General features: G+C 40.2%; 1 protein-coding gene across 4 annotated transcripts in view; it reads left to right on the forward strand.

Annotated features, from left to right (window-relative positions):
• The window catches only part of TCTN3 (tectonic family member 3), a 353,194-nt gene that overhangs the window by 258,532 nt on the left and 69,398 nt on the right, over window positions 1-25,264 (forward strand). For 2 of the 4 annotated variants that reach the window (XM_044086538.1, XM_044086537.1), the window contains 3 exons: window positions 15,249-15,346; window positions 17,361-17,523; window positions 18,374-18,511. In XM_044086538.1, coding sequence (XP_043942473.1) covers window positions 15,249-15,346; window positions 17,361-17,523; window positions 18,374-18,511 — 399 coding nt within the window. Of the gene's footprint in view, window positions 1-15,217; window positions 15,347-17,360; window positions 17,524-18,373; window positions 18,512-25,264 lie in introns of those variants that run through there. The other 2 variants (XR_006366752.1, XM_044086539.1) reach the window with 2 other exon arrangements.

Below are 25,264 nucleotides of genomic sequence, written 5' to 3' on the forward strand. Positions count from 1 at the left end.
AGGAACTAGCAGAACAGAGTTTCTCTGTCCATCCCCTAACAGGGAGTCTAGGGTACTTGACAGCCATTTGTGAAGTGTGTCTATGCATCAGCTACCTTCACTTTGAAGCAATGAATTATTTGGCACATTTTACCAGACTTCAAAGAGATTTGATCAAGGAGCTTACCAAATCTTTTTCTGGATCCATATCTTCCGAGGAAGGGAATATCATTTTCCTGGAGTTGGTTACCCTTCCAATTATATCCAGTTCATCCATGAGGTTGATCTTTCATGCTGCTAAACATGTCTGGATGCACTCTGTGGTTTTGTGACACTCTTCAAATCTTCTTTCATCAATGCACCCTTTGACAGAACCTCTTTATTTGGCCCCAAAGCAAAAGACACACACACTCTTGGTGGAAAAAGAAGAGAAGACCCTGTCTGCTGTGAGCGTATGTTTTTCCACTTCCTTTCCTAGAAACCACTGAGGTGGTAGGAAGGTGTGGTTCAAGAAATCCCAGGGTCCCTTTCAAGATACATATGGAGAGGGTTTCCCCAAGGGTAGACTGGAGGAACTTAAATGGAAGACGCTATCCTGACAGCAGAGGGGGTCCGCACAATCATGGATCTAGAGATTCCTTCTCTGACAGATCCCCATCAGCATTCCTGAATGTAGGCTCAACTGCCCGTCTCTGGAGGCATTTGGGAGTCATCTATCCCGGCACCAGAGAGCCTGACTAGATATCACAAAATGCATGGGTGTAGAGGATAATATCCAGCTCTCACCATCAGTTCCAAAAAAGATGCCCTATGTTCCACCAAGTCAGATGGAAGCAGCTTCTCTAGAGATAAAAAAGCTGCTAGAAAAAGTGTCATCCAACAGGTCCCCCTAGACCAGAGAGAGTCTGGAACTTATTCAGGATTCTTTTTGGTGCCAAAAAAGACAGGGGACTTGAGACCAGTTCTGGATCTCGGCAAACTAAATCTGTCTGTACAGTACACAAAGTTCAGGATGGTCATGGTTTAGTCCATTCTATTTCTGCACAAGGATGACTGGATGTGCTCAATAGAGCTTCAATAGGCATACTATCATATCAAAATGAACAAGTGCTCCAGAAGATATCTACACTTCTGGCTGAGAGACAGTCATTACCAGTTCAGAGCTGTGCCCTTTGGTCTCACCACAGCCCCCAGGGTGTTCAAATGCATGGCGGTCATAGCAGCTCACCTGAAACTGCTGGGATTCTGAGTGTTTCCGTATCTGGATGACTGGCTTCTAACCTCTCCAACCAGGCATCATCTGATTCAAGTAAGGGACTATTTATTCCAGCTGTACTCAGGTCAAAAAGATTGTTCAAAAGTCCTCCCTCCCAGTACGTCTGATACACCAAGCCATGGGATCCATGGTAACAGCAGTCACTCTTGCACCACTGACCAGGTTACATGTGAGAATTCTTCAATGTACACTTGCAACTCAGTGGTCCATTCTCCAACATCTGTTATCTAAGCCAGTCAAAATAGCTCAATCTTGCAAGAACTGCCATCTCTGGTGGATCCACTCCGATCAAATACACAGAGGTTATCCCTTTATTCTCCCTCAACCCAAGGCCATAGTGACCATGGAAGCCTCTTAGCTTGGGGGGGGGGGGGGCATTTTCTGGGACAGACAGTCCAAGGCACATGGAGAGGTCAAAACACTTATCAATATCCTGGAAATGAGAGCTATCCTACTAGCATTGCAGGCCTTTCAAGACACTCTCCCAATCAGGACTATTGCGATCCAGATGGACAGTATGTCAGTAGTCTGCTGCATCAACAAACACGGGGGAACCAGATCTAACCCCTAATCTAATCGAGCAGTTATATGAGAGTATGGCAATGGATGATCTCTTCCAATTGCTTTCTAATAGCAATGCACATCCCAGGAAAATACAATGTGATTGCAGACAAGTTAAGCAGGTCCATTTTGATGCCTCACAAGTGTGTCAACATGGTGGAGAGAATATTCTGTCATTGGAGTCAACTATGCTGCAATCTATTTGCCTCTCCCCTCAACAACAAGTGCAGCAGTTTCTTTGTCCTGATTTCGCCACTGGGGGAGTGACCGAGAGATGCTCTGCTTCATGCTTGACCCCATGGTCTCCATTACACCTATCCCCCATTACCCCTCATTCCCAAGTGTTTACAGAAAGCTTCTCAACTGAAGAGCACAGTTATCCTCATTGCCCCTTACTGACCTGGTCAGATTTGGTTCCCCTTCCTCTGGCATCATCTTTTACATGGACCATGGATTCTGGATCCAACTCCAGACTTCCACTCTCATCCGACATGCATGACTCAGCTGGACTTAACAGGCCTCAAGTTAACCGCATATTTTCTCTAGTTCCCTTGATTGCTAGACAGCCCAGGCTCGCAGCTCCCGTCTGCCACATTTTATTATCTTCCCATAGAACTTCCACCAGAAAGATTTACAAGAGTAAATGCAAAAGATTTTTTTTCTGACCCTTAGCAAGAATTTAAACCCCTTTCAGCTCCAATTTCAAATGTTCTTATTTTTTAGCCTCAGTTTTCATTGATGTTGCTAGTTCCTCAACTATCAGTGTGTGATTACCAGCCATTTCCAACTTTCATATTGGAGTAAATAATTCTACCTTTGCTTCCTCCAAGCTTTGCTAAACCTTTCTCAAAGGAACTTAGACCGCCTTTAAAAGACCCTTCTCCTCCTTGGGATATGACTGCTGTTCTTCAGACCATGACTCAACCTCCTTTTGAACCTTCAGCAAAGTCTGATCTGAAACTTTTGACCTGGAAAACTGTTTTCTTAGTTGCTATTACATCTGCTAGAAGAGTGTCCAAACTTGAGCTTTGTCTTCTAAATCTCCTTATTAAATTTTTCACAAGGATAGGGTTTCTTTGCGGAACAATCCTTCCTTTTTACCAAAGGTAGTGTTGGAATCTAATATTAATCAAGTAATTAATCTCCCTTTCTTTCCAAATTTTTCAATCAAAGGAGAATATATGTTACATTTATTGTATATATATATATATATATATATATATATATATATATATATATATATATATACGGTTCTACCTGACTTAGTCGACAGCGTAGAACACCGACAACGGAATCCCGAGCTCCAGAAGATCGACAATGAAGAAGACCGACGTGAATCGCGAGTGCCAGAACATCGACAATGCAGAAGACCGACACGACGGATGACAACACCGACGCCGAGGATGCCGACATGGGAAAAGGCTGTGTGAGTATGCGGTAGTGACGGACGTTAGGGTGCGAGTCAGGTAAGTGTGGATATTGACGGTCTGTGGGGATAGGGGTGGGTTAAGTGAGTTAGGGTTAGGGAGCGGGTTAGGTAAGTGTGCGGTAGGGATAGACTTTGGGATAGGGCGGTTAAGTGAGTTAGGCTTAGGAGCGGGTTAGGTAAGTGTCGGTAGGGATAGACTTTGGGTTAGGGCGGTTAAGTGAGTTAGGGTTAGGGAGCGGGTTAGGTAATGTGCGATAGTGACGGACCTTAGGGTTAGGGTTGTCGATAGTTGTGTATGTAAGGTTTAGTGTGGGTTTGTAAGGATTTTGGTGTGCTTGTGTTGTGTGTGTGGTTTGTGGAATGGGGATGTGTTTTGTTTTTTATTGTTGTTATTGTGGTGTGTGCAGTGTATGGGGTTTCGTGTTTGTGTACCGTCGGTTATTTCGTTGTCGGGTATGTGAGGTTTCGTGTTAATGCACTGTTGATTATGTGGTGTCGGTGATGTCATTGTCGGTGTTGTGTGGTTTCGACTATGTCAGGTAGAACCATATATACACACACAGTTACATTTCTACTGTCACAGAACCAAAGAATTAAAAAAAATCTGTTTCTTTTTCTGATTCAAAACTAGGCAAACCAGCATCTAAAGTGACTTTGACCAGATGGTTAACTGATTGTATTACATTTGTTTATAAAAACTGGGTTTGCCTGTACCAAAACCTCCAAAAGCTCATTTCATGAGGTCTATGAATACTTCATCAGCCTTTTTGTCTAGAACTTCTTTGGATGATATTTGTGCAGTTGCAGCGTAGGCTAACCCTCATACTTTTACTACTCATTACAAACTGGATCTGGTCTCTAAGAAGGGATATTCCAGAGCACTGCAGAGTCAAAGGCTGCTCTTCTCTTAGAGTCCTCCCAGGATTTAGGTAGCTGGGGACTCTGTCCCGACTATTGAATAGTGAATGAAAATGACAACATCAGATTAAAAAGTTATGTACTTACCATAACGTTACATCTATGTTGTCCATTTTCATTCTTCCTCAACCCCACACCCAGCTACCCCCTCCTTCTTCTACTTCTGGAGAGATCGAGGAGTATTGTAGGAACCTTTGTTCCTTGTTTAAGCTTCTGTTCTTTTCTGACTCTCCACTGCTCTGTCAACCATATGGGCAGCAAACTAGATCTGAGGTATGTTAGGTTGGTGGAGCATTATGGGTGAAGGGAGGAGCTTGAGAGGTCAAGAATTCTATGATCTGGAAGAAGCGGCCGAGTTGGATCTGAGGGTCGGATCTGAACCCAGATATTGAGGAAGAATGAAAATGGACAACACGGATGATGCATTATAGTAAGTACATAACTTTTTATTTAAAAATAAATACTGTTACTGTCTTATCATTTTGATTGGAAATAATCATTTTTAGTGTCTCCCATGGTGTCATCTTGCATTGCAGAAGCCTTGGAGAACACAAGAGTGGCCATATTAAAGCTGTTAACAATTTGCTTGCTGGTGGACAGGCAAGGGGATACTGGTAATGCCATAGGTTCAAATAGCAGTCCAAGCATTAGATGGCCAGCTGGTACTTCTTGTATTTCTTGAAGTTTGTAGTCTGTCTGTACAACTTTCTGTGGTATTTTTATAAACTTCAAAACCATTTCTGTAATAAATCTAATAGCTACTGCTAATAAAACCAAGTACTTTTATTTATTTTATTTATTCAATCATTTAAAAAATGGGAGGGGGCTGTGGGACTTTTGTAAAGCATCTAGACATTCTCTTGTTTGAGTAAAAATCATAGGTTTGGTGAATTAAGACCACCCAAGAATCTTTATGTGCCTGTCCCACCCTTTTTTCCCCAGTTGGTGCTGAAGGGTGTGTGGATACAGCATGGGGATGTTACTCACTCTAGTGATGTAACCTTCAGGCAGCCCTGCCCCCTGGAAAGCAGATGCCCCTCATCAGGTCCCAGCTGTCCAGTGGAGTTACACTGGCAGGATGCTGGGAGACACCTCTCCCCCCTCATGGATAGGCAAGTAGTCAAAAGGCTTGTCACCTCTCTCTTCCCAGCTGGCCATCAAATTCATGGTCATTTAGTTGTTTTTGGCATCACTTGTCAGGTCCCTGATAATTCATGCATAAGCATTTCCTGAACAACTCTCATTTGTCTTATATGTACAGTTCACTTTCATCTTTGTGTATATGGCTTATTTGTTTATATCAGCACGTTTTACCTTGTTGACCCAAGTTTGACTCCTGCATGTTTGCTTCGTATCTCTGACAAGGTCACTTAACCAAACAAATGATATTGAATGTCATAAATTCAGATTCCATTTGTTGAAATATTTTTGTGTGTTTGTATTTTCAGGGCTAGATTTCTATTTCTAGCTAAATCAATTTTACTATTTTTTGCTTTAAATGTGTTTTAAAGATGCTGTAAACTGTGCAACACAAGTGAGGCATGGTTGAGAAATCTCAGTAAGATAGAAACAATAAGGTGATATTATCCGAAGTGACCAAAGGGTTACTTAATGGGTATTATTTAGAGTGAGAAATTTACTTCTATTTTATGTTTTTATGCAAACTTTTCTCTAATTTAGCAATAGTTCTTGCTTGTCAGCGTATACATTCCATTAGATGTCTGCATCAAGTTTTACCATTCATTAGTATTTAAAGATGTTCTCAAGCTTGGTTGAGCAATAAACAAACAAAAACTGTGTTATTGTTGTATTTGGGCTTCTCTCTCCATGCAAGGATGTTTTTGGCTGGAGTAAAATATTTTATAAGAACGGAACACATAGCAGCATACACGGGTTCATAATCCCGAGGCAGAGACACAAAACTAGTTCATAGCTCTGCTAGTGCTATGAGCAGAGGAAGAGCTTCTATGTGTTGTGTTCTATGTTTTGGTTGTAATTAGTAAGTAATGGTATATTGAGTGAGGACATAGATTAACGTAATAATCAGTTGTTAAGAAATATAATCAGTTAAATTCTTATAGTAGTAGATAGATGGGAAAGTGTAATAAACAACATATGGGAATTTAATACAGAGTAGCCCTCATTCTGCAACAGGTCCTGCAGTTTATATCTTATTCAGGATCACAAATTATCCATATGCAGAGCATGTACAGAATCATATGCATTGCAGATGCTGCTCTCATAGACTTTTAAAGCATTTGTTTTTTTTTTCTGCAAGCTTTACCTCTAAGTTGATGGGTTCCTTTAGCCGTGAAGTGTTGGAATCACTTCAGGTAGGATTTCGACAGCATGTTCAGTGTTGGTTATCTCAGTCATTTTACGCTTCTTCCATGTTAAATGCAGCCACTTGCAAATTGTCGGTCATGCACCTACATACTCACAACATCTCAGCCTACAAGATTATTATACATTTGTGATTAGCTATTCCTGTTTTTCTGTCCCGATCAGCATTTTTTCCAGTCCGCATATCTTCAAGATCTGGTGTCTTCGCAACAGTTAATCTAGCCATCTAACAACATCTTACTCCTGGTCTTCGAGCCTCAGTGCTATGTTATAATCATCATTGTTCCAACTCTTACCAGGATTTGCTACAACAGCTGTCTCTGAGGAGTGCATGATTGATTCATTACTCTGGTTGTTGTTACTCACTTTCACCTTAAATAACTTGTAGTTTAATGCATACATTCTCCTCACATTAGCGGTAAGATTTAGTTCATTATAGTTGAAATTAGATGGATTGTTTATGCATTTGAGGTATATCCTGATTTAAATCCAACTTTATTTTTGTCAGACATGTAATGTACTGGTGTCACTTATGTAAACATAGTCACTCAAACTGTCTCATTCCTTATGATACAAAGGACATGAGAAACTACAACATGTTGGTCTATATACTGTTTTCTTTTTTTGTTGTCTTTTGTGATGTATTAAGTAATCACTAGTCTATACGAACGCAAACACCTTTAGCTAATTTTAGGGGGTTCTCCTGGTCTCTGACTGCTGCTGTCAACCCTACCTTTGACAGATCATCATATGCTCAGGCAAGCCCTAGGATTCTGGTCCCGTTCAACTCTTTCATCTCAAGAAGAGAATGCTCCTTTTCGAGATGTCTTAATGCAAGCACAACACACTGCTGACACACTGACACCACGTTTCTTAATGTTTGATCTAATTATTGTCTTTAAGGTGTCATTTGTCATATTTAGACCCATCTTGTACACAATATGTTTTGGGTCTCTTTTTTTAAGATATCCAGTGAAAGCTACTTACCATAACATTCTTCATTCTAGATTTCTTTATGGCTATGCGAATGATGTTATTTTTATACTGTTTTTATGACAATTTTTTTACATGCAGTGTCAGTTCACCTATCTACTAGTGACTCACTACGTCTCATATTATGCATTTTAGTTATGATTACTATTCATAATATCTAATATGTGTATATTGTTCTTACTTGATCTCCTTTATCGTCCCCTTCCTTCCTCTCTCCCTCTTCTCTTTATTTTTATATCTACAATTCTACACTACTCACTTCTCTAACGCTATATTTTTCTCTTTATATATCGTGGTTATTTACACAAGTATAGTTGATTGGACTTAGTCTCTTAGTTTCTTCCTTAAATTTTCAGATGTTTATTATTCTCTTATATTACTCTCCCTTCTAGTTATAATACTTGGGGAATTATACTTGTTAGATATTTTGGTTTTTTTTCTATGCGTTAACTAAAGAGATTTAAATAACAATTAGTTTACTGTTTCTCCTCCAAACAACTTTATAATTACCTGTATTTTCCCCACTTGTCCTGATCTCTAACTTTTAGTGGATGCCCATAAGTGCATTGTAGTAGTGTTCAAGGATGGTTGATTTTTGGATGAGCATTTTTGTGTACATATGTATAGCAGTGTCGTTCTTACCATTTGTTTGTTATTGTACTTCTTCACCTAGGGGTTCTGGGTGGGTAGGCACCGGGTTAAGTCAGAAGGAGTACTGTGCTACCTTTACTGTTGTTAGTAAATATCTTGAAGTTAAAAGATTGATGTGGATCTCCGCCCTCTCTGCTTACTCAATTTTACTTGCCATCTTATTCCCTTATATGTTATTGTCACCCTATCTGATTAAAATATCCAATCAAATACCATACCTTTTAACATTCATTAATCAGTGAACATGACTTGGTCTATTGATTCTTGGAACATAAGAGGGCTACAAAACAGAGCTAAGAAAAAGTTGCTACTTCACCTTGTTTTTAAATCCCAGGCTAATATCTGCTTTTTACAGGAAACACACATGCTCAAGGAAGGTTAGAAGAAAGAAACCAACAGAAAATGGATTAGATCTATCACAGCTGCAGGGGATAGCTCCAACTCAAAGGGTGTGGCCATTGTAATTAAGAAAGAATTTCAGGGGGTAATTAATGATGTTAAATTGGACAAAAATGGTAGATTGTGCTATTTCACATCTTTGCTCCCATGCTCCTCCAAACCAGTTCTTTTTCTAAATATCTATGGACCATGTTCTCAACAACAAGTCTTTATATTGGAAATTTACAATATTCTTTGCTCATTCCAAAATTACCTGTTCATAATAGGTGGTGATTGGAATGCAGTAACAGATCCCTGCTTAGATCGCACCAGTATCTCTACCTTGTACAATTTTCAAGCCTCTGTAGCCCTCGGGCAACTAATATCGGACTTCAACCTCATTGATCCTATCTCATTTAGTGACATCTCGACCAAAGAAAAAATCTACACATACTATTCCAAATGCTACAATTCGTGGTCACGTTTAGATTTCTTTTTAATTTCTGACCCCATGTCAAAGTTTAAGATTAACTTTAGTGCAGAACCTAGATTTCTTTCAGATCACGCAAGGATTTCCCTCAAAATTATGTTCACGCCTTCAGCTCCCTTATATGCTAACTGGACCCTAAACAATAATTTATTGTGTAACAAAGATATAATCAAAGAAATTAATGACATCTTAGCAGACTTAGACATTAGCCTTAAGACCTCCCAAATTCCTCCAGATATTCAATGGGTGGCCTGCAAAGCCAAACTGAGAGGTTTTTTGATCAACAAGGCCTCCTTCTTCAAAAAACTTAACAAAGAGAAAGAAACTAATCTAATTTTAAACTTATCCATATTAGAAAAGAAACAGAGAATAGGTTCAGACCCGAGGATAGACAAGTTGATCAATATTACTCAAAAAGAGTTACTAGAACTCCATACACAAAAGTATTCCCTGCAAGAGCAAAAACTTATTGCAACCTACTCTGAATGGGCACAAACCCCCTCTAGAACTCTTGCGAGAATAATAAAAAACAATCAGTGTGTTCTCAGAATTTCTATCCTACATTATCAAAATAAAATGTATAAATTGGACACTGAAATAATCTAATTGTTCCATTCTCTCTACTCAGATGTTTATGGTAGGAAGGAAACTAACACCCCTAAGTCTCACATGGAGACATTTTTGAATTCTTTCAACTTTCCCTCCCTGAATGATAATCAAAGTTCTTTGCTATCCGCGCCGCTGGAGTTCCAAGAGATTCAGAATGTTATTAATAACCTCAAACTAGGCAAATCCCCTGGCCCTGACGGCTTCACCACCAATTTCTTTAGAGTCTTTAATCTAAGAATTTCCTCTATTCTTTTAAAGGTTTTCAATTTCATTATAAACAATGGGATTACTGACTTACACTGGAACAATTCGAAAACAATCTTGATCTTAAAAAACAAGCAAGACAGAGCTGATCCCCATAACTACAGACCCATTTCATTAATAAACGTTGATATAAAAATTTTCTCCGCTATCTTAGCCAACAGACTTAAAAAAATCATGCCGTCCTTAATATCCCCCGACCAAGCAGGTTTTATGAATCACATGCACACTTGGGACAACACTCTAACTCTTGATTCCCTAATACAGTTTACAAAAAAAGATAAAAATCCGATCTATGCCTTAACATTAGATGCTTCCAAAGCATTTGACAGAGTAAATTGGGACTTTTTGTTCTCAGCCTTATCCCATTTTAGCATACCTAAAGCTTTTTCTGATATGATTAGACTACTATATTCAAATTCCTATACCTACTTACATGTAAACAAAAAATTTTCCAGTCCAATTAGGATTACGAATGGAACAAGACAAGGATGTCCACTTTCCCCCTTTCTCTTTAATATTTTCATTGAACCCTTTTTCCTATTTATTGCCCAAAATACCTATCACTCAATTCCCAAAGTCTTAAATACTAATATAATGCTTTTTGCTTTTGCTGACGACCTTAATCTATATTTCCAATATCCCAACACAGACCTGTGTAAAATCTTAAACACTATCAATAAGTTCTCTAAGGCTTCAGATTATCAGATCAGTCATAAGAAATCACACATTTTTCCAATTAATCCTGATGGTCATAAATCTAACTACTTTCCGGACTCTCCCTTTCAAACAACTTACCACCTTAAATACCTCGGAATACACTTCGAGCACAATCAAGCATCCATGCTTCAAAACAATTTACTTAGAACTTGGTCTAAAATACGTCAGGACCTCCACAGATGGAAACTCGTGAATCTGTCCTTTTAATCTGTCTCTGAATCTGTCGCAATAGTGAAAATGAATGTCTTGCCCAGACTCCTCTACCAGTTTAACGCATCAAATCTGACTGTTTCCAATAATCTATTATCCAAAATGAATAAATAACTAGCCAAATTCATTTGGTTTCGTAAAGTAGTTAGGATATCTTACTCCAAGCTAGCTTACCCTAAGTCAAAAGGTGGGCTATGCCTTCCAAATTTCCAACTCTACTACATGATTATCTGTGCTAATAGAATCTTGACTATTTCAAATCTCAACTGCGAAGCTCATACTCTGTCCCCATCCTGGATGAAAATATGGTACCACCACATTGTTACTAACAAAATTAACCCAAAAGCTCTCCCATTTTTATCCCCGACTGCCATTAACAATTCCAAATTATCTAGTACCCTAAAACATAAGATCAGACTATTCCAAACATTGATAAAGGACATTAACCTCGAAAATACTCTACCCCTGATCCAGCCCCTTCATCTCAATCCGAACATCAAGATCAATAATAAAATGGTTAACCTCACTGATTTTCCTCTTATTAAAGATATCAAGGAATGGGATATTTTCAAATACAAGGCAAAAACTCTTTCTGAGTTACGACTAATTCTTAAAACCAACAACAAATACACAGTCATTCTTTGGCAATTAAGGGAGTTAATCTCTTCACAGTTTGCTAAATTTTCTGCCAATTCTCAGGAAATTAACAGGCTCTGTGAAATTATATCTACTGTCTCGAGTCCAGAGAAAATGCTCTCTAGATCCTACAGCTTATACTACATAACTCAGACTGCCTTTTCTCTAGTTACTGGGACAATCAAGGAACCCTTATTACAGAGAATCAAAAACTTTCCGCTATAAAAATTACCACAGAACTTTCCCCTTTCAAAAAACTCATCTACACACAACTGCTGATCAGTAATAACTCTTATTACACGCCCTCAGTGCTTAATCGTTTGACCCCAAAATCTCTCCTTCTTGTACTTGTTGTTCCTTTCCGAGAGCTGACCTCCTTATAGGTTCATAGGTAGGTACTAGGCTATCGGCCCTAGGGCCCATACAAGCCTAGCCAAAAAATGTACCCTGGCTTTCGCCACCCAAGAAAATTATTTTCCTGTGCCCCTGTCGAGCAGAGCCACAGAAGTGATCCCCGGGGTGAATTTCCCATTTCCCATCCAATCATCAAGATTTTTCTTGAAGAGTGCTAATGAGGAGCTCTGTTTGACATAGATAGGTAGTCTGTTCCAGAGTATGGGAAGTCTCTGGGACAGGAATCTATCCCTCCAGCATGTTCTGTTTATTGTGGTGACAAGGTTTAGGTCCCTAGAGCGTGTAGCTCGGAGGGATTGGGATTTCTTTAAGTGGAGCATGTCCAACAGCTCTGGGTTTGACATAGCTTTGTATGTTAGGCAGAGATCACCCCTGAGTAGGCGATATGCGATGGAGTAAAGCTGTAGTTTTTTGAGACTGTCTGCATAGGGCATCTGTTTGAGGCCAGTAATCCTCTTTGTGAGGTATTTCTGTGGTCTTTCCAGTTGTTGTAGATGTCTTGTGAGGTACATACCAAAAGGGGCATTGTACTCTATAATGGGTCTAATGAGTGATGAGTAGAGGGGAACAATGACCTCTTTTTCTGGATGAGAATCCTTTTGTGATGAGATGAGCCACGTAGAAGGATTTCCTGACCACTGTGGTGATGTGATTATCAAAGGAGAGACTACTGTCAACCTGTGTCCCAAGGTCTCATCACATTTTCGGCATTAAGTAGACTACCAGCTATGTGGTAGTTCATGGGTACAGAGATTTTACCAAAGGGGATGACAATACACTTTTCGGCATTGAGCTTCAGGCCATGGCTTTGACACCAGGTATCTGTCTCAGTGAGGCCCTTTTGTAGTTTGTCCACATCGTTAGGAGTTTCGATTATGGCTCCTATTTAGCCAAAGACCTTCTGTGTTGGCCTGCACTTCAGAGAAGTAGATACCAAACAGGAAAGGACCCAGGACTGAACCCTGTGGCACTCCACTTGTCACTGGTCTGATGTCGGATTTGGAATCCGCTACTTTCACAGTGTGGGTTCTGTCCGTGAGCCAGTTGGCAACCCATCTTGTGACATGGGGATTTATACCTAGTTTAGTGAGCTTATCTATAATTCCAGAGTGGGGGATGGTGTCGAAAGCCTTGGCGAGATCTAGATAAGCTGTGTGAACCATTTTACCCTCATCTATGGCTTTGGTGACTGCTTCAAAGAAGTCAATCAGGTTTAGGAGACATGATCTGCCTTTTACAAATCCAAACTGCGTAGGGTCCAGAGTTTGGAGATTACCAATGTCTTTGTTTATGAGTTCCACGATGATACGTTCCATGGCCTTGCAGACCAGGCTCGTCAGGCTAATGGGGCGGTAGTTCCCGGGGTCCGTCGTGGCTCCCCCTTTGTGGAGTGGGATAACCATCGCGGTGCGCCATTCAGTGGGTACAAAGCCATATTCTTTGGTTCTGCAATCATACCCACAAACTTTGGTGTTCTTTAAAAGTACGCCTCGAGAAAATGGGCTATCACAAATCTACCCTTTCCTGGGAAACAGCCATTCTCCATATCCCCATCACTAAGCTACCCAAGTTAAAACACCATGTACTAATCACTCTCTGCTCTCTTATCAAATTATACATCACTAAAAACTGGATGAATCGCACTAAACTTTGCTGGAAGGGTTTTAAGTAGATGGCATTGAAATATATTTCAGCGCAAAAATTTATCATACATGGACCCAAGAAAAAAGCCTACTTTGAAAAATTATGGAAATGTTTACTTGACCAATTTCTTTGTGAGTAATCCATCTCATAGCTCATCATCTTGTTTACCATAGAGGTCCCCCCCCCTTGTCACACTCGGAGATCCACTGATATCCCTCATAATTTTGTATTTTGTTTTCCAATGGATTTTATTTGTCTGGTAGCACTTTTGCTTGTACATTTTGTATATAAATTAGTTAGCTTTTAGGTATAGGTAGTTTATTTTGTTTTGTTTTCTTGTTCACTCTTGCATGTATTGCTCTGTTAATCAATCACAGTTTTTTTTGTAATGCTTTGTTATTTGTGAAATAAAATAAAAAGTTATTCGAAAAAAAAAAGTGAGGCATGGTTGCTTCTCAAAAAGACATACCTTGGATAAGAACAGTTCATATGTTATTATGATTAACACTCTTGGAACCTTTATTTCAGTTACACATCAGGTATCAGGGGTTGCAGTACTGTTATTGAAGTTGCATTGTTTCTGTTTGGGGATGTACTTTTGTTCCTGTGCACGTTCAGTGTTGAAAGATGGGCAGGCATCCTCACATGTGAATGAGACTGCAGCTTCTGCTTACCTGCTGTAAATAACATCAGTTTCTCAGCATCTTTCTTTTCTGTTCCATTACTGGTGATTCATTCCTCAGTCATCTGCCAAAACAGTGATTGTACCTCTGTCTTGTTCTCTGTAGTATTACTGATGGATTGCACCAAAGCAGTGCACCCATTGTGAGCTATAGTCCTATACTGGCAGCCAGGACCATCTCCTAAAGGCCCCAGCACCATTTTGCAACTCCATTACACATTCTGAATGACATGACACTGGTGGCCCTGACTTTCCACTTATATTCTGGTGATCCCACCCATATTCATTTGGTGGAAGCTTGGCCCCTTCCACCCACATTCAAAGAGTGCACACCTGGCCCTTTTTGTTTATGTTCAGGTAGAAGTCCCTCTGCTTCTACCCACATTAAGACAGTGTGTACCCAGCTCCTTCTATCTGCATTTGTGCCATGCAGGCCCAGAACTTTATGCCTACCCTCAGGCAGCACTGGCCAAGCCATTTCTGCCCACCCTTAGATGGTGTGGGCCCAGCCCCTTCTGCCCACCCTCAGGCAGCACAAGCCCAGTCACTTCGGCCCCCCTCAGGCAATCCAGGAAAAGCCCCTTCAGCCCACCATCAGACAGTGTGGGGTTAGCCCCTTCTACCCACCCTCAAGCAGTGCAGGCCCAGCCATTTCTGCCCACCCTCAGGCAATGCAAGCCAATCCTCCCACTTTTATTGTGATTTTTGTCTGATCCAGACACATTTTGGATAATGCAGAACTGGCCATTTTCACCCCCACACTATGTCCATGCTCAGGAGTTACAGGCCTGCTGATTTTCCACTCACTTTCACATGGTGTGGGCCTGGTATCATCCAGCTGTGTTTAGCCAGTAAAAACCCAGAACTTGTTTTAGTACCCTGTCTAAACTTAATTTCAGTGCCAGAAATTTAAAATGAAAAACTTTGTTGTTACAAGAACATACTTGGGTAGTTGAGAAACTGTATATATGTTAAAGAAAGACTGCAGCAGAACTAATGTCTGTCTGTATTTCCTCCATTAAGGTCATATCTGGTCCTTAACCCTTTTTTTCAGGTTACAGTCTTGCAGAACACAGCAAATGGCTTATGCACAGAAGAATTGCGCACAACAGTGCCCTTTGGGTACAACATGCGGTCCAGCTGTACACACAGGTAATATTTTTAATAATGGTTCACAGTACTGCATTCAGTTACATTAATGTATGCTGTAAACATTTTAGGTACTTTGGTATCTGTAAGGTGGTCCTCGTGTATATCAGTATCTGCAACATGCCTGTTGCCTAAAGCTCTGGAGTACAGCTGTCTCTGGTTAGGCTGGTATCTGTACCTCTCAGTTATGCCAGTATGTGCAGTGCTGCCCTTGATTGTGTCACCATCTGTGATGCATTTTTCAGGTATGCAAACTTCTTTAGCACAATCATTGGCTATATCAGTAAGTTTAAGATAATTACCTTGGCACATTAGCATTTGTAACATAGCAGCTAGAAAACTAATATTTATAACATGCAAGGGTTATGTCAATATTTGAAAGCAGCCTTTGTTTAACATATGTACTCACTGCATATTCATTTACAAAAGCATAACTGTCACTAGATATCTGTTTAATATGCATTCCTGGGATACATATTTGCTCCCCAAACACTGTCCACCAAAGTCAGTAGTACGCACATCAGGTATATCACGAATTAGAGCACAGCTTTTCAGTACTACACCTTACATAATACAGCTTGCTGGTATTCCATTGTCTTTAGTACATCCCTCCAATGCAGCAGTTTGTGTGTAGAACATAACTCTCATTTACACCTGGATCTGTACCACATAAAAACCATGCAGTGTGTGTGAGTTTATATATATATATATATATATATATATATATGTGTATGTGTGTGTGTATGTATATATATATATATATATATATATATATACATATATATAATGAACACACACACACAAAAATGTATTTATCAATGTGCGTGTCTCTCTCTCTCTGTGTGTATGTGTATGTGCACACATACAGGATATCTTCAGTTAGTCAATTAGCTATTTCATTGAAGTGACTGGGTGCTCCGTTACATCAAATGACTGTTTTGTTAAAAATATGTTTATGACAGTGAGACTAGGGTTTAGTGGGATAAGGAAGACACATCTTATCCCCACTGTTGTGCGATCTCAGAGTTTGTATATTTAGAGATGCAGGGGAATTTGGCCCTATGGAAAAACACTAATTTTTGTGATATGTGTGTGTGTGTGTGTAGTTTAGCTGCTGTTTTACTATATCAGGATCACTGTTTAGTACAGTTTTTGCAGTTGTATTTTGTTATTATTTTTTTGTAATCCTGCATTTGCTACATTTGGAGTTGCATGCGAGTGTGCAGGAGTTATTACCCCTTGTATAAATGTTATTTCCTTTTATTTTATTTCAGTGGTTTTGTGTGCGATTCCCTTCATATAAGCGAAACACCACTTACCTGACTTTCAAATGATTTAGCTGAGAACACCGACATTACAAAACATTGATCGCTTGGAACACCGACGGGTAACTAACGGTAAGTAACCCATTGGCCAACCTGACAAGCACACTAAAACGGAAGCAAAGAAAACACACCCACATGGGGGGCTTTGCCCCCTGCTAAGTAAATATACCAACTCCAAGATCGTACTACCGTGGAGGTAAGGGACAAAGGTCGACATGCTGGCCAGTGAGTTACCTTACCCGTCAGTGTTCCAAGCGGTCAGTGTTTTGTACTGTTGGTATTCTCAGCTCAATCATTTGAAAGTGGGTAAGTGGCATTTCGGTTATATAAAGGGGATCCTTGGTGTGTTGGTCTGATGTAATGGGAACTAGCTAAAATTAGACCTAATGCCATGGTACATTCATATGTGTGTGTGTTTATATATGTATTTATTCATATGGGTGCATGTATACGTCTGTATGCAACAACTTTTGAGTGTACTAGAACATTTTAGCACAACACAAGCACTTGGATAGTTTGGTATCCAAGTGATATTACATACACCACTATTTATAACACAGTCATTAATCATATGCATACTAGAAATGTGGGCTCATCTCTATGTGCATCTCTTCTTTCTACAGATATGTTACTACCCCAGTTACCCTGATGTGTAATGTAGATGTGAAATTTAAATCTTTTCTGTTTTTAAGTTTTTCAGAAAACACAGCAAACAACTGTGCACAGTTACGCAATGAATCTTACTCCTTTCTCCAGGGAAAAAGCATCTTGAAATCCCTTGCTGCATTAGGAAATGCCACTGCTTCCCAAACGGCCTTCTGGGCAGGTCTGGTATATGGAAGCTGTGCAGTACAGGTAAATGAATGCCAAAAACATACAGTCTGCTTTCCAAAGAGACTGTAGATAAATATCTGTTTAATATGTACTGTAACGTGCTCACCCACAGGCTGTTCTTCACAGATGAAGTGGAATATATAAAGTGTAGGCTGTTCAATACAGAGGTGAAACAGTATAATGTTCATATTTGCTGAGGAGTGCATCTGAAGGGATGGGTGTGAAGTTAGGAGTTGCTGTCCTGTAGTATTCAGTCTTTTCCAGACCTTCTATGGAATGTAACTAGTTAAGGAACAGAATCTGTGATCGATCTTTGAGACACTGTCATTATAAATGTGTCAACTTTTCTTTGGGAAGCTGATCATTTCTCTAATTTATAAGGCACTGGAAATGCTAGAATTAAAGCAGACACACTTTTCTCCATGAGCTTATTGCAGAAGTTGTGAAAAGTCTAAACCAGCACCAAATGGAAACATAGCTTTATTTGTCATTTGTCATCTGATTGACAGTGGCAGTCTTGGATCTCATTTTGGCTGACAATTTAGAAGTATGGGCCTTAACATCAGGGTGAATTTGCTTTTGCCCCATTGTTTTAATTACAGAATTTCTCATTCCAGACCAGCATTGCTGTAGCAGAGTAGGGCTACCAGCATTGACTTTCACTACATCCTCCTCAGAAATTATTGTTGCCATCACTGAAGTAGCATTTTCTTTCTCTGCCATTTTCTCACATTTGTGTATGTGCAGCTGCTTGGAACTGTCTGTATATATTGTTTCTCTGCTAGCTTTCAGCACCTCAGGATCAGTTCTGCTGCATGAGAAACTCGCTCTCTGTGATACTTATTTATTTATTTATTTTTTAACTTTGCAGAATGAAGATGGCAGTGAGAGTTGTACTATTCCAATTGGCTTGGACATTCAGATTGTGTGGGCATATGTAGGAAAGCTCTCTAATCCCCAGGCTCAGGTGCTTGGAGGCCGCTTCCTTTTCAAGTGTAAGACCATTACGGTAAGCTAAGTAAAATGACATGAACTGACAGTACTGTCATAGTGTGAATTGAGGTGACAGAATGGTACAACCTCCACTAATATGAAAGCAAGCACAAACTGTGTATGATTCTGGAATGAAATTATTACCTGTATCACCAGAACAAAACCATTGCATACAATGCAAATGCAAGAAAGGAGAGCTGGTCCTAACAGGGCTTGCTAGTATAAGAAGGTACTGGGGCAGCATGAAATCTATCTGCAGGTAAGTCCATTGCTGGGTTTGACTGGGAGGACATATGCTTAGGTGTTACCTGTATTGTTTAAAAGCCAGATATGTACACTGTGCAAGGGGTCAGTGCTAGGATGCCTGTGTCAGTGGAGAAGGAAACCGTAAGTAGTACATAATGCAGGAAAAGGTGTTCAAATGATTATTTAAAGTTGCACAGGTAAGCATTGCCAGGTGGTGGTAAACTTAGTTAGATGTTAGGAGGATTGTGTATTTATAGTAATTTAAGTTAACTGACATATATGCTTGGTCGGGGGTGATAGGGTGTTGGAGATACTCACCATGACAGGTGATGTTGTAGAGTGGTTCCTGTAGTAGATTTCCCACTAGTAGGACCTTCTGTGCAGCTGTTGGTGTCTGGTTTTGGTTTTAGCATTCCCCAGTATCCTTCATCTTGAATATGCCTACATCTGAGGTATCGTGTCAGCATGGATGAAGCAGAAACTGACATGTAAAAATGGTCTGTTCTCATGAAAATAAATAAAAAAACATGCAACAGGTGAGTAGGAACCTGAAACTGCAAGCCTGTAGCTGAGGTGACTGTTACAGGTAAGTGTCTTGCAGCAAAGCTTCTTTTCATAAATGCCTGCTAGTTCATATTGAGGTACAAATTGTCTGCTCTGAAGTAAACATTCTATGAGAGGTCTCCAGTAGGAGGATATTCATAAAAAAATACTTCAGTAAAGTTTTCCTAGCAGTAGAGCTGACAAGATATTCAATGGAATATGAAAGTTAAAACTTATAACTATATGGGCAAAGGATGAGCTCCCATTTGTGACATCATTGAATAACGTTAGATGAGTGCAGTGAGCATCAGAGGTAATAGGGGAAGGGGAGAAGTGGGGGGGGTGCCTTATTTATGCTTAGCTACAGCCCTTAATTGGAGGCTGGAGATTACAGCACAGCATGGGGAATGCAGGAGGATTGATCTCAGTGGAGACAGTACATGTAAGATTGTCCACAATGATGCATCTTACTTTGACTAGAAATTATGGAAATGGGTGGTCCAGGGAAGAAGAAAAAAACTCTACCTGTCATCATGATGGCGCCATTCCAGGCCACCCTGATCTTAAAATGCTCCTTTGATATACCAAAATGTTTTTCCATCACTATTGAGCCCCAGTCAAGGGAAAAAGATGGTTAGTCGGGTAAGGGTGATGGTTGTGACGGTAGACGTGAAATTCTGGAATGGACATTACAAATGGAAGGAGGGAAACCAAAAAAAAAACTGCAGCAGTGTGATCTTTGCTGGAAAGTGTCTGCCAGATTATACTCAGACAGGTGCCTGAGGTAAGCAAGGACCTCTTCAGAACAGCTAAAAAAATGAGAAAAAAATATTACTTGCTGTACATACAGCAAACCTGTTCATCTCCTCTTCATAAGATTCTTAGCATTCTCATGGACCTGATCAACACTGAGGATGAGCACTGACCATCTTATTAGCCATTACGTACATTGTAATACAGCCTCAGCAAACACACATGCATGCATGTGTGTACACACACAGACACACACAAACACACAATGCAAAAGCTTGTGCATATTTCCAGCTGCTATAATCCTGATGTTCATACCTGTGGCATTCTTAACAGCAGTGCTGAAGAGACAGAGAGTATCTAGCATGTCTTTTTTAGCTGGATAGCTGCTAAATGTTTCCACTGTATACTTAAAGTTTTCTCAGGAAGACCAACATATTAAACCTTTCTTCTGTAGGAAACAAGAGGTATACTGTAAAGACATAATCCTCCTAGCATCTGTCCAACTTAAGACTGAGGCAATGTCTGATGGTCTTACACTGCAGAAAACACAAAACTACCTGACAGCATGCGTACCTAAAAGAAGCCATTATTACAACAGATGCTGTTAAGCAGTTAAACACACGTGGTACAGCTCAGAATACACTTCAATACTTTCCAGCTAACTCATCAGACCCTTTTTCCTACCACACCCCTCAACCTATAAAGCAAATGTACTGCAGTTTTGGTCAATGTATCATCCTCTTTAAACGAATTTTCCTAGTAACTACCAACTCTGTCTGGTACATTATATGCTGATAAACTGGTTTTGCTTGTCAGCTATCTAGCAACTGGTAAACAAGGAGTTATCACAAGTATACTGTCCATTTACTGGAAGTGGCACACACACACACACACTTTGACAAAATCAAAGCAATGTTCTTCAAAACTTCTTCAGGCCTCTCCAGGTTACTTGTATCCCTATTATTTAATCTGGACCAGTTAAGTACAAATACATTGGACTCATTATTTCAGAAGCCAACAGATTAAACAAAGAAGACAAACCTGACATACGCAGGGTTTGTTCTGAAGCCCGTTCTTATATTAGCAGAAGGGTAAACAATAATGTTTTACTCTTTCTGAACACAGAACTTGAGTCAAAGTATTGTTTACTGACTGAGTCTTCCGTTGTGGGTATCTACACATCTTATATGTCCACAATGAATCACCATAGCAGTAGCCTAAGCTTTGTGGGGCTTACCCCAGCTGCAACGGACAGCTTTCCAAAGCTTTGGGTGCCTTCCCAGTGCTCCTTCTGCCAGGATTGCAAGAACCACTCTGTATAAAAGGTAGGAGGAGCACCAACAATTTCTGAGCTTTTTTGCTACTGAAGTGAGCACCGAGTTTGGCAGTCCACCTGTCAGTCAGCCGCGATTTTCAAGGTAAAGGTAGATAAGTCTGCATTGGGAAAAGTCTTCCTTATAATTTTACAAATTTTGTGGAATACTTTCAAGTGTGTGTGTGTGTGTGTGCATTCATGCCTTTTGAAATGAAGAGTAGCATAGAAGATATTTATTGGATGGTATACGTTCTCAGTGCATGAGTAAACATCTTATGAGGAGAAGTTTTTTTCTTTAACTAAAATAAGTTCTTGTATTACTGTTTGAGTGTTAGGGAACGGATGTTGTGCTTGTGAGGCACTGTCAGTGTTGCACTTTCCTCAAAATGCCTCATTACCCTCACTTCTATATTTACCAAAATCTCTAGGCTATGCTACACATTTTCACTTCTTACTCCTCGACTTACCAATGGAGTAGTAGTATTATCATCCCCAGTGCACTAAAAGATGAATCATTCAAAGGAGTCTTGCAGAATAATTCTGTCTTCTTCATTGCCTCAGTCACTGGTGGGTGTCTCTGCTGTGTTTGATTGTTGTTCCTCAGACTTCGCATCTTCTTGTTGTAGCTAATAAATACCAGGGATGGCCATATCCTCTGCGGGGTCTATATTAGAACATCGAAGTTTCAAAACTTTGAATGTTCTAATATCGACCCCTATTCAGCGAAAGCTGAAAATATCGAAGCAACAGAAAAATGAATTTTTTCCTAGGGAAAGAATTTGGTTGTCCGTTTCTGTTGCTTTGGTATTTTCAGCGCTGTGGTGGAAAATTACAGGTCGGGTTTGGGTAAGTGTGCGATTGCGTGCGGGTTAGGTTAGCTAGGGTTAGGGTGCGGGTTAGGTATGTGTGCGATTGTGTGGATGTGAGGGTTAGGGCTGGTTAGGTGAGTTAGGGTTAGGGCGCAGGTTAGGTATGTGTGTGATTGTGTGGACGTGAGGGTTAGGGCGGGTTAGGTGAGTTAGGGTTAGAGTGCGGGTCAGGTAAGTGTGCAATTGTGTGGACGTGAGGGTTAGGGCGGGGTAGTTGGGTTAGGGCACAGGTGAGGTGAGTGTGCGATAGTGACGGACCTTAGGTTTAGGGTTTGGGTTAAGGTAAGTGGATAGTTAGTGGTGTGTGTATAGTTTAGTGTAGGGTTAGGTGTAAGATTTTAGGTGTATGTGTGTTGTGTGTGGATTGCTGTTTGTTTGGTGTGCTTGTGTTGTGTGTATATGTGTTTTGGAACAGCAAATTTCTTCCCTAGGAAAAAATTCGATGTTTTCAGCTTTCGCTGAATAGGGGTTGATATTAGAACATTCTAAGTTTTGAAACTTCGATGTTCTAATATAGACCCCCTCTGTGGCTGTAGGAAAGTCCAGTGCAGGTCAGGGAGAAAAACATTTGTTACTGATTGGGAAAGGGGCAAGTGAATGGTCTACACTTGACTGGAAGGGGATGTGGAAGCTAGGACCAGTGTCCTTAAGGGGTCTGACAGACTGGGGACCACTGTGTTTAGTGAGAAAAAACTGGCAACCTGTCCCTGTCACTATGGATAGAGCTGATTAATTGGCATCTGCTAAGGAACTAATGGCTATTTGTCCATCTTCCACTTAGTCATCAAGCAGGAAGAGAAAAAGATATCCTTCTCAATCCAGTCAGAAAATGAAAACTTACAGGGAGAAGAGTATGTTTCTGAGGATTCTACTCAGTCTGAGCTTTTAGATTCTGAAGAAAGCATTCCTTTAGACATCCCTAATGAAGATGTTTTCCTTTCAGAAATCTGATCTAGTATGATTGAGATTTTTAAATGGGAACAGAGTGAAGCCTCCAAGATCAGAAAATTTAATAAAATTACAAATGCCTAAGGCTACTCCCATCCCTTCTTTATTGCCTGCTTTAAAAGATGTTTTTTTTTACTGGTGCAAGTTTTTCTAGACAACTGCTGGCTGCCAAAAGGTGTGATAGACTGTATAAGGTACCCAAGACTCGTAAGATGCTGTTTTCTAATCCCAAGGCCAGCTCAGTGGTCATATCTCTTTCAAAATCTGCTGCTGCCAAACAAGTTGCATCCAACTCCATTTCCTCTGATAAGGATGGGAAAGCAGTGGATAAGCAGGGGAAGATAATGTATGCTTCTAGTACATTAACATATATGCTTGGCAATTTAAAATCCTAAAAGTTAAAGTTTTTGCTTGTGTTTTTCAAGAATATACACAAGTAATTAGCTAACATTTCCTTTTCTAAGGTTAAAGATTCAATAAATCTGAAAGCTGTTTCTCATGTGACAAAACGTATTCTAAAATGTAGTTATGATGTGTTTCTGGTTCATATTTGAGAAGACTTGCTTGGCTTAGTCTCAAAACCTTCCTAAGGAAGTAAAATGTGAGATATTAGATTCTACTGTAGATAAATGTTCTTTTTGCCCCATCTGCAGCAGGTACTTAGGAAGTGTGATGAAAAAAGGAAACTGATACAAGGATACACAACATGTCCTTCTATACAACTGTCTCAGTATTTCTTATGTTAGGGATCTCCTGCCAAAGATAGCCCAACATCCAGCCAGTATACCAAAGACTTTAGTGTTTACAGGCATTATGTCACATGTATGTTCATTGAGCAAGGCATAGGGCATAAAGGTGATGTATGGATGCACATACTTCAGAACTTCTTTACCACCAGTCTGAACACTCATTGAGTGTCAGTCTGAACTTCTTTTCTGCTGATTACTGAGCAGTTTTCAGATTAGTGCCCCATTTGGGTTCTTCCTTATTTTCTCTTTTATTTTAGTGTTTTTTTGTTTACATGTCATCCAGAAAGGGAAAATGTCAGTGTCGGAGGCAGATTCCCCATAAAGATCATCACAACCAGTGCCTCTTCTGTTTGGGTGCTTCTCATGACCATACACAGTGTTCTATATGCCAGGCATTTGTCCCCAAGACCCTATGTATTCGCCTTTCATCCTTGTCTACTTACCTTGAAAACTAATGTCTTCAGGTGTTGGCTCAAATTGCTGTGGTGGAATTTTCCCATCCCAAGGGTCAGCCACCAGCCAAGAAGAAGGCCAAAAACACAGGTCTGATATGGCTGCTGTCCAACTGGATGGTGAAAGTCTGAAGGATTGTCCAGTTGTATCAGATTCCTCTGCCGTGACCCCATCAGAGGTTTTCATGGATCCGACTTCTCATACATCCTTAGAGGCTTTTCAGATGTCTGCTCCAGACTTTGAGGGGGAATCTCAGCTTATTATATCCGAGGGACTGAGAAGGATTCCACAGATATTAGTATGGGAGGAGATCCCTACTACTCTTTTTCAGGAGGATTCCCTGCAGAAAAAGAAACAGAAAACCAAACATGTTTCCCCTACAATTAAGGATCTCCAACAAGAATAGCAAGATTTTACTCGGGGGTTGTTTAACATTTTAATGGCTTTAAAACATCCTCATGTGGTCTCTGTGCCTGCCCCTTCCTGGTCCTCTACTGCTCTTAAGAGACATTGGGTGCAGGATTCTTCTGATGAAGATTAGGATTCTGAGGAAGACTCCTTAGCCTACTCCTGTCATATTGCTTCCCATTTGCACTATGGGTTTGAGGAAGAAGATTCTGTCAGTCCAGATTCCTCTTTAGAAGACCTCTCCTTTGGGGACACTGTTTCCCATATGATGGAATTCTTTAAGTGAGATTGTTCGTAGGTTTCTGATATCAAGAAGAGGTATTAAGAGCTTCTCCAGATGGAGTTTCCCAAGCCTTCTGGTTTACCTCCAGTTCTGGCTGCCCTCCTGGATACCTTTTCAGCAGCTTCTGCAGCCCCCTGATTCTCAGCCCCCATCTCTTAAGAAGCCTGATAGATGTTACAAGGTGCCTAATAACTGTAAATTT

This window comes from Protopterus annectens, chromosome 10.part0, assembly GCF_019279795.1.
Source record: "Protopterus annectens isolate FY-2018-M chromosome 10.part0, PAN1.0, whole genome shotgun sequence".
Lineage (NCBI taxonomy): Eukaryota > Metazoa > Chordata > Ceratodontiformes > Protopteridae > Protopterus > Protopterus annectens.